This window comes from Sorghum bicolor, chromosome 7, assembly GCF_000003195.3.
Source record: "Sorghum bicolor cultivar BTx623 chromosome 7, Sorghum_bicolor_NCBIv3, whole genome shotgun sequence".
In the NCBI taxonomy this organism is placed as follows: Eukaryota; Viridiplantae; Streptophyta; class Magnoliopsida; order Poales; family Poaceae; genus Sorghum; species Sorghum bicolor.
In genome coordinates, this window is record NC_012876.2 from 1,352,791 (window position 1) to 1,363,575 (window position 10,785).

Sequence of the window (10,785 nt, forward strand, 5' to 3'; positions counted from 1 at the left end):
ACCTCAAAAACCAAAAACTTTTCAAGATTCTTCGTCACATCGATCTTGCGGTACATGCATGGAGCATTAAATATAGACAAAAACAAAAACTGATTACACAGTTTACCTGTAAATTATGAGATAAATTTTTTGAGCCTAGTTATTCCATGATTATTGGACAATATTTACCCAATAAAAACGAAAATACTACAGTACTCAAAACCCAAAAATTTTCAGAACTAAACAAGACCTAGCTCTAGCTAGCTCCAATTTTACTCGGCAAGTATTGTACTACTAATATCAGGAATATGTTTGAGTATTTATGATTTGACTCATATGATTAAGTTGATCGAGTATGTCTAAGATATATGAAGTAAGCATATATATGTACACGTAAACCTCGCTACTGGAAAACCAGCCTTTGCCGAGAGCCGCTGTGTTTGCCGAGAGCAAAAACATGGGCTCTCGACAAACAAGACATTTGCCGAGCACGCCGCTCGGCAAAGAAGGGCTGTCGGCAAACGAACGACTTACCGTGGGCCAGAATCTCGGCAAACAAAAGCGCTCGGTGAACCGGCCCATTTTGCCGAGTGGGCCTCTCGGCAAAGAAAGGTGCACAGCAAATTGGACCTTTGTCGTGAGCTGAGCTCTCGGCAAACGGTGTTCTCGGCAAAGAGCTGCCGCCGTCACTTGGACTGATGGCGTGAGATCTTTGCATAGAGCCCCGCCGTCAAGGCTCTCGGCAAACCTCTTTGCCGAGCGCCCCTCTCGGCAAAGAGGTTGTCCATATTTCATGTGCATGCATGTGTTTCTCTTCTCCTTACTCTCTCCAATTAAATTTATTTATTTTTTCTTTCATTTGCTCCGAACTTTTTTCTCTCTACACATACTACATGTTGTTCAATATTAGTTTTTGTCTAGTTTTGTAATTATTTGCTATATATAATTAATTAATTGCAAATTTGAACAGTGAGTGTTGTATAGTATACTCTCTCCAATTTGAACAAAGATCCGAGGTTTATGATGACCGGTGAGTTCAACTTCTCTAACAAAACCTCTTTACTGTGCATGTCGGACATCGTGTCGTTCATATATGATGGGAGGCCTTCGTGCCATTGATATATATGTGTCTCGGCCATCGTGCCGTTGAGATGTGGTGGGCAGCCATCGTGTCGTTAGTTTTCTTACAGGTTTTGGAAACCCCAGGTACGGGGGAGGTGCTACCGAATTTTTTATGTGTCTAGGCTTAGATTATAATTTTATAACTAGTTCTGCAAATTTTTGACTTTACTAAGCCTAGATTACAATTTTATGCTTTGGTATTACTATAAGTACTATTTTTTCTTCTCCTTTGTGCAGGTTCAATCAGCGGGTTCGAATGAGGTACGGTGCCTCCGTCCGGAGGGTCAGCGAATCCACCACTTCTACCGCTTCAGCCGCCGTCGGGTGGGTCGGGTATGGGTATCCACCACGTTCGCCTCCGTCGCAGCAGCCGCCTCCAGTAGGGTCGAATTGGGATGCTTGGCAGCAGTGAACTTGTGGATGTTGTGATACTTTGAGATAATGTGATGAACATGTTGCTGTGGATGTTGTGATATATTGTGATACTTTGTGAATATATGTGATGAACATGTTGGTTTTGCCCTTTGAGTTGGTTGTGTTATATCTGTTAATATCTATTTTATCTACAGTTGGAAACAAAAATAGAAATTAAAAAAAGCTCTCTGGAGCCTTTGCTGAGAGCTAGGGATGAAAACGGTACGGATATTTTCCGACCGTATTCGAGACCGAATTCGTTTAGAGACGTTTAATCTATATGTATCCAAATTTGAATATTTAACATCTGATACCATATCTGTATCTGAATACTTAAATCGTATATTTATGATATCGACATTCAATCATATCTTATCCGACATGATTGATATTATCCGTATTCGAAACCGAATCCGACCAGAAATATGAAAACAAGTATGATATCGGTCATATGCGTCTGTATCCGATCCGTTTTCATCCCTACTGAGAGCTATGGCTTTGCCAAGAGCCGGGACTACGGGGCGCTCGGCAAAGCTGCGACCTTTGCCGAGCACCTGGAAGGTAGGCTCTCGGCAAAGAATCCCTTTGCCGAGCGCTGGGCTCTGGGCAAAGGCTAGTAGAAAATGGCGCAACCTTTTTAATTTTTTTAAAAAATCTTTGCTGAACAGGGCTCTCGGCAATCAAGCCCGGGCTCTCGGCAAAGGGTATTAGAAAATGCTTCAATCCTTTTTTTCAAATCAGCTCGGCTGCAATTCTTTTTCATTTTTTAAAAAAAATCTTTGTCGAGCAAAGGAGTTTGAAAAGTTGTCAGCATTAACGGTCGTTTTTTGGCACTCACGTTCGCCGAGAGCTTGGCTCCGTGCGCTCGGCAAAAACTTTGTCGAGAGCAATTCTCGACAAACTGTCTTTTACTGGTAGCTTATTTGTCGGCGGTTCTTTGTCGAGAGTTTCTTTCGGCAAAACTTTTGCCAAGCGTGTTTGCCCTTTTGCCAAGCGCTCGGCAAAAGGAGTGGAATCCGGTAGTGCCTACTTCCTTCCCTTGCGTCGCGATGCACACATATGTCTCTGACAAACAAATAACGCGCATGAGAGAGAGAGGGGGGAGGGGGAGAGAGAGAGAGAGAGGGAGATCGTACAAGTCACGGGTATCCCTTGATTGATATGCATGCTCGTACAACAAAGATTATGGAGATGTTCTAACCTCCTCCAAAGGAAAATCCACAAGGATCGACACTCTGTCAACTAATACTACTGCGCACATATATACAGGTGTATGTGCTACGACGCACTAGTAGCTGTACGTAGCAAACAGCGGCACATGCCTTAAATTACCGACATGCATGGCAAGAATTCCCCACAAGGACATCCTAGGCGTAAATGCCAACCTGTGTCCACAGCCTCGCAGCAACCGTGATGCAAAGCATACGCGCGCAAACCCTATAGCTAATAAGCTATGTGTGTATATATACGGTACGTGCAGATCAGTCTCGAGTGAAAAACAGTTAAATGTTGGGTTCAAAATATGTCGCAAATGCTCTCTTCTATTAGCTTCCATTCACCCCATGCATGTTTGGGAATTAATGTTGCACTGCTTGATGTTGTCCTGGAGCATGCAAGATACAGGCTCATCATCGTCTCGATCCCATGGTTGTGTAAGTCCTGCTTGCCACGTGTCCATCTTGCCATTATTCTAGACTACTGTAAAAAATAAGTTCAGCAAAAAAAAAATCCTCAATAGATAAATTATCTCGCTCACAGCTGGTATATTGGACTAACCATAAGAGATTGATGTGAAAATTTTGGGATGGATTGGAGTCTAATTTTCCACCTCAATTCTTTTTCCCAATGTACCCATGTGAATTGGGGTGCATTGGAGACTTGGAATGTAACCAAACAAGCCTTGAAATATTTCTAAAATTTTAGCAGTTCAGGAGTAGGTGTGCAGATCACACGGAGAGAGGTCGAGGGTTTCCCAGAGAGAAATAGTGAAATAAACGAACGATGGGTATGAGGATACCCCGAGAAGTGTGCTAGAAAAAATACAGATTAATTGCCCATTAAATTTCTGTCTAAAAAAACTGTCTCTTAGACGGGCACCCTGAAGTATTTTTATAGTCCGCACCCAGAGCCAAGGTAAAATTACAACAGGACCAAAGCGGGAACACCGCTCTAAGCACAGAAGGCAGCAGGGGCAGGGAAGTAAATTTCCCTTGCCCTTTACCAACTCCGTTAACCCTAGCTGGGTTAGAGGAGGCTGCCGCCAGCTTCATGCCCGGCTCGGCGAGCCTTATCTACCGTGCGGCGGTCACCTTTCTGTCAAGATCGCTTGGCGCTTCCAGTGATCCGCGATCGCCAAGTCATATCATACTTGGAAGCACCTAAAAAGAAGAACAAATGTCAGGAAAACTCTCATGCATGGGTGGTCGAGCCATCCGTGAGGTTGGTTAATGGAACATTGCAAGGGTCGGGGAACAGGCGGGGGTTGTTACTAGACGCCTTCCCCCAACGGGGATGATCAATCAAGTCAAAATTGCTTACTGCATATCTATAGACTAGGTTGTGCAAGTGGTATGAATCTATTGAGATAGACAGGAATTGAAGGATTAATTGGGCCAGCATCATGATTTGAGATTTTGAGTTGTCGGCCGGCCGAAGAATATGTACTGTTCCTAGGATGGAGCACGAGGCAAAGACAAGTACTTACCTTCAGATTAGATTCCAGTAGCATACATGCATGCATGCGTGAACACAAGAGGACAACTTGCACAAGTCGAGCGCGTGCCTCTTTATAGGTGGAGCATTTTTAAGTATACAAAAATTTACCTCTTGATTAACTTTGAAGGAACGGCCACACAATTATACGGCTAGTGTCAATATTTTGCATGTATTTGTTTCTTCTGGAAAAATTAGCAAGAGCACTGCTATATATCTGCATATAAGACAAGAAAGAGGAAAACGGAGTCTTACACACATTGATGTTACATATAAGAAAGGCACATACTACACAAAAACTAAGGAGGGTCATTTGGGGTATACAGGACCCGGCCGGTAGCTCTTTCTGCATGTATTATATTATTATCACATCATCCCAACTTTCTCATAAATTTAAAATATGTACTTTATGTTACCCACAAACTGTTCAATTGTATCACTATTACGTGTACTCCATAAGGCCAGTCTCAATGGAGAGTTTCATATCCAAGTTTCTAGCACATCTGATTTTAAAAACAGTGTAGAAGAGTTTTATGAGGATGAAACTCTCTCCGCTCCTATAAAACTTTTATCATCTCTCACTTCATTAATACGGTGCCACATCAGCATATTTAATGCCATGAAACTCTGATGAAATCACATTGAGATTGGCCTAATAGATACTCTAGAGTGTCATTCTAGCTTTGTTCTAAGTTGCATAATCTTAAATTTGACTAAGTTTATAAAGGCTAGCTAGCTAGAAATAATTATGATACTAAATAAATAGCATTAGATTAATAAATACTCTAGGTATTGGCGCCTCTAAATAAACCTCCATTTGGCACAGTAACACCAATAGCTCTAGAAGTTGTTTGGGACTATTTTTGCCAAAAGTTTTTAGATCTAGGCGAGGTGCTCCTTAAATCATGATGACTAAATCATGATGACTGGAGCCGAATGGAGGTGGAGCTAGAAAAACTAGGTTCGCCTGGTTCCAACCTCTATGTTTATGGGCTTGTCCCAAAATGCCCCTTCTTTGTGCGTGCAGATAGTAGGGTCGATGGAGATAGAATGTGATGCCTGAGGCAGTTGAGTAGGAGAACCATGTAAATGATTCGATGATACACCGGATCTACTCAAGGTTGACGATAATTGTGCCCTCATGGACTCAGATAATGGATGGCAATAGAGCGGGTCAAGCTAGCAGAGGCCTCGTTCACGAAGGCCATGGCGGCCTCGACGCGGATCCAACTACACCAGCTACCAGGATGTGTGTGGGTGTACACTAGAGAACAGACTTTTGATCCTCACTTGTAGTCCTGCTCTAAATTGAACCCGCCGGGACTAATAAGATTTAGTTCTGGTTGGAACCACCGATCGGGACTAGAATTTTCTGCCCAACGAATAGTGCAGCAGACTTTTGCAGCAGGGACCTTTAGTCCCGGTTGGTACACCAACTGGGACTAAAAACTACCCTTCAGTCCCGGTTGGTATTACCAACCCGGACTAAAGGTCCTCTAACTTTTAGTCCCGGTTGGTAACACCAATTGAGACTAAAGGGTGGCCTTTTAATCCCAGTTGAAGTCACCAACCCGGATTAAAAGTCTCCAACCCGGGACTAAAGGTCCCCCATGAGTGAATTCAAAGGGAGAGTGTCCAAGACATTGTCACATGTGGTGTGCAGTTGAGTTGGTAAGGAATATACGCACGAGACAAGAGGTCTTGGGTTCGAATCTCACACATGCAAGAGGGAGGTCTACAGGATTTCAATTATTTTTGAGTTGGAAAAACTGGGACTAAAGGGGTTTCTCAACAAGGTTTAAAACTCATCTGTCTACTAGTGGTGGGGGCACGGGCTGCTCAGGCATGATCATAAGGGGGCATAGACTGCCATCCACAGTCGTCGTGGGGCACAAGCCTCCGGGCATGTCCATTGTGGGGCGTGCGCGCGGATGTGTGAAGGGCCGAGAAGTAAGGAAGAAAAATGAATAGGAGAGGATGAAAAAATAAAGAAAAAAACAGAAGGTTGTTGTGGTCATTTAATTTTATGTTTTTTGTCTATCTTGAGGCACTATTTTGCCAAATGATTTACGAAAACAACTTCATTTCCACTAGTAGAGCTAGTCGTGGAGCTGATGCCAAAAACAACTTCACTAGTGATGTGAGTTATGCCAAACGGGACCTAAGTAACCCCACCACATATCAGGCAGATTGAACATTTCTAACCAATCTTACAAGATAAAAAAGAGCCTTCTAGATATATGTAGTTCAACAAGACCACAAAATAGAGAACCTCAAAGAGAGAAGGCAATTATGGGAGATAGGTGATTGGAGAGGAGACCAAGCAAAGCGCAAGAGGGATTAATCGTCAATATTGTGAAGTTTTAGTTCCAAACTTGGTTCGTACATTCTGTTATTGATTTGTCCAAGATTGAGAAATTTTGATGTATTTGTATGCCTCTAGCTCTAGTGTTCGCTAGATATGAGCTTTTTTCTTAAAACCCACAAGTTAAAATGGATGGAATGGACTTCACACCATGCTAAAATGGCATGACTCAGTAATTCATCATGACAGGAAAAATAGTGTCACCATGCTAAAATGGCATGACTCAGTAATATTCATCATGACAGGAAAAATAGTGTGTGGCTATAACAGTACCGCTAGATTATTTTTCACGAGGAGTCGGAGCACCTAGGAGCTATATAGCAAACAACCCTTGCAAGATAATGTCACATGCTATACCAAACAAAGCCGCTAATGTCACATATATGTAGAGTACTGATGAGAGTATATATAGCTACAGAAACTGTGATGTGCATCTCTTGCTCTCTCGGTCTTCTCTCTCTCCAATTCTTGGGCGTATGTATATATGTAGAGCTAGCTAGCTTAGCTAAAAGTAACAGCCATTAATACCTGCACATATCAATAGGACGACACGGCCGGTCCTCATCACAATTGGCGTGCTGTCATATTTGAGTTTTAATTAGGAAAATAATCTTCTCTTATCTCTCTCTCCGCGCCCTTCACCACTAGCTAGTGTACCAGTAGCACCACCACCACTTGCAAGCAGCAATCAACCTCTCGTCCGTCCAAGAGCCAGCCAGAGCGAGAAGAATACCGCACCGCACAACCGTATAGGCCGGCCGGCCATCCATTCCATCCATCGTCTTGTACATGTCTAGCTGGGTCTCCATCGATCTGTCTCTGTGTGTGGCGTGTGGGTGTAGTTAGGGCGCGCTGGTGGTCTTGTACTAGTCGTCCTCCTCCTCCTCCTCTGGTCCTGCTGCGTCGTAGCTATAAAGAAGCTACCTAGGCTGGCTGCCGGGAGGGGAGGTAATGACACAAGCAGGCCGCCGTCGATCGAGCTCGACCATGGGAGGAGCATCCGGAGACCACCACCAGCAGCAGCAGCAGCACGGCGGCGGCGACGATGGGCAGCTGCAGCAAGGCGGAGGCGGCGACATGGTGATGCCGGGGTTCCGATTCCACCCCACGGAGGAAGAGCTCATCGACTTCTACCTCCGCCGTAGGGTGGAGGGCAAGCGCTTCAACATCGAGCTCATCAACCTCGTCGACCTCTACCGCTACGACCCATGGGATCTCCCTGGTAAGACACGACGCATATGCAAGCAACATGTGAACACTGCTACTAGCTACTACCATACCAGCTAGCTCCTGCTAATAAAGGAGTAAATATCCAAGGGGATCGATCGATCTGGCATATATGATTTCATGCATGTGACCGACCCCCTTTATTTTCTTTTCTTTTCATCTCATGTGATCCTTCTTTATTTTAGCCTGCTTTTTGCTTGCTTTTGCTCTATGTTCCATGCATGCGATGATGGTGTCTATTTTTCACTTTTGTGTCTACTAACTATGCTCACATCATCTCATGCTCTACATAAACTACCACCGCATGCAGCTTTGGCTTCAATTGGGGACAAGGAGTGGTACTTCTACGTGCCGAGAGACCGCAAGTACCGCAACGGCGACCGGCCGAACCGAGTGACGCCGTCCGGCTACTGGAAGGCCACGGGAGCCGACCGGACGGTGTACGTCGAGGTGAAGCGTCCGATCGGGCTCAAGAAGACGCTGGTGTTCTATGTGGGGAAGGCGCCCAAGGGACTCAGGAGCAGCTGGATCATGAACGAGTACCGCCTTCCTTCCGGCGAGGCTGACCGCTACCAAAAGGTAGGAGCTTTAATTTTCTCGGTGCATCATCAGTTAACGAAAGTATAGTTGTGTGAAGATAAAGATTATTTCTTTTTGAGAAATTTTTGCTCCGATTCTCACCTCATGCATGGCTAGCTGCTTCAGTTTGTTTCCCTTATTTATTGACTGAGTTGTTTTTCTTTTTGAGTTCTTTGAGATCTTGGCAAAGCTAGCACAAAAAGTTCAAAGATCGATGCCTACACTGCTTAAAGTTCCCTATTTTTGGAACTTGGGATTATTCTTGATTGATGATTGCTAGCTAGATCTGTTCATGATTGCCGGCTGGCATGTGTATATATGCAAACAATACACTTGTTAAAAGCAAGTGCACCGTGTGAATTGCACGTGCAAGATCTGGCTAAGTTAATTAGGTTATTCCTATCACTTGCAAAAAAACACATCAATTTTTTTCTTCAATACTTATATATCCGGGCGTTTTTAGAACAGAGAAGGAACTTGAAAACTTTTCCAAGTCTCTGTACACAGATGGGTTTCTCTTTTCTTTCGTCTTAACTTTTGCAAAGACTGGTGCCTCCTTTTTGGATGTATGAATCATCACAACCTTCATATGTAAAAAGTTTTTGCAACTTACTTTTCAAGATCTTCACATATCTGGGATAATAGCTACTCAAAAGGGAAAGCTACACTTCATGCTTGTCAAACAATATTAGTATAGAACTGTAGAAAGAACTCAACATCAGATCTCAAAAATAAATTTAATTAATATTTTGGAGTACTGTTATGTGCCTATTTTGTTTAGTGTGAAGCACAACCTCGTTTACATGAAAAACTTTTTCAAGTGACATTTTTCTTCTGGCTGCAAACTTCCTCAGCTCTCTTTCAGTAACCATGGTGTGTATATCTACATATATATACTTAAATCACTAGCACATAAGAAATTTACCAATCCTTCTTATAATTGCATGAGCTATAGTTACCTTTTTAGCGTCTATTACAAACACTAATTTAATTTTGTACTGATCTTGATTAATTCATCTTCATATCATATATATAGGAAATTTCTCTTTGCAAAGTGTATAAACGACCAGGGATTGAGGACAACTTTCACCTCAGCACCACCACAACAAGATCATCCAGCTCAAAGGCTGCAGCGACCATGGAAAAGAAGCACCACCGGACTGCAGCGTCACCCCGCCTGGCGCCAATGTTCGACGGTGGCCACTCTTCAGTTCACATGAACAAGCCATACAGTGGAGCAAACACCACCATAGCCATGACATCGTCAGCTGCAGCTCGAGCAGCAACAATGGCGCCACAGACGTCAATGTTCCTGTCAGCCCCCTCACTCAGCTCCACCACATCGACGGAGGAGGACGGTACATCACTCTACCACATGAAAGGTGCTAACCCACCGATGCTGACTTCTTCCACACATGCCCTGCTTAATGCAAACTCTGCTACAATGGCAACAATTCCAATAGATGAGCTGAGTAGGGCAATTGGATCATATAATAGCCAAGGAAACCCTAACCAGCCCTTGCCATCACAAGGTCCATTGCTTCCTTTTCCTAGCATGGAAAAAATTTGGGATTGGAATCCACTCCTAGAATCTCCCAAGGTTTGCACAAGCTTCAAGTGACTTTCAGTACGTACGTGGCTCGAAGCATTTATATGCATGCTTGCATGCGTGCACGTATTATATATTAATACAAGTGTGTATATGTGCAGATCGACACATAATTATTACTTGGGCTAGAACATGGTGGTTAAGATGTAATGGTATATATAGGTTGAGTTAGTTCTAGTCCTATGCAATGCTCCACTATATTAATCAGTTCACCATCTCACATGAATAGCTGGTGTAACAACATGTCAATTTCTATTATTTGGTAATGCAGACCTTGTAGCATAACTCGATGGAATAAAGATTATTTGGTCATCTGATCTTAGGCTTATATATATGTATGTTTCAATTATCATTCAACTTAATTTATTGTCCCCCCAGCATTACTTTACAGATTTCATGTTTACATGAAATGACAAAAGACGTATGCAGAATTATGTCCACATATTATATATATTGAGATTTTGCACAAGTACACTGTTGAGAAAATGCTATTGTGCGATTGTCATGTTATTCTAGCTAGGTTCTTAAAGTATAAGTGTTTTTGCCTGATCATATGTATGTTAGGTCCCTAGTTTTCTGAAAACCAGGAGTCTAGTTATAAAGTTGGAACTAGCTATATCTAGGATCCGATACATTGGCGGACTCTCAAGGGGGGGGGGGGGGGGGGGGGGGGTTGGACTCAAAATTTGTTTAGCAGATTTTCTTTTTAGCAAAAGATTCCATGTATTTGGTATTTTTCTATGTTCATTTTATGAATCTTTCCTTTTGAGCACTTTGA

The 10,785-nt window shown here is 43.1% G+C and overlaps 1 protein-coding gene across 1 annotated transcript; it reads left to right on the top strand.

The window, feature by feature from the left end:
• LOC8068557 (NAC domain-containing protein 35) lies at nt 7,310-10,369 on the top strand. The gene is made up of 3 exons (XM_002443711.2): nt 7,310-7,814; nt 8,130-8,398; nt 9,435-10,369. Exons 1-3 carry the CDS (start codon nt 7,544-7,546, stop codon nt 10,017-10,019), a joined length of 1,125 nt encoding a protein of 374 aa, XP_002443756.1. The 5' UTR covers nt 7,310-7,543; the 3' UTR covers nt 10,020-10,369.

Bases quoted from the DNA above. Each gene is read 5' to 3' on its own strand.
- LOC8068557 (XM_002443711.2), top strand. From the start codon at position 7,544: ATGACACAAGCAGGCCGCCGTCGATCGAGCTCGACCATGGGAGGAGCA. The intron at 7,815-8,129 runs GTAAGACACGAC...CACCGCATGCAG, and splicing joins CGACCCATGGGATCTCCCTG to CTTTGGCTTCAATTGGGGAC. The intron at 8,399-9,434 runs GTAGGAGCTTTA...TCATATATATAG, and splicing joins AGGCTGACCGCTACCAAAAG to GAAATTTCTCTTTGCAAAGT.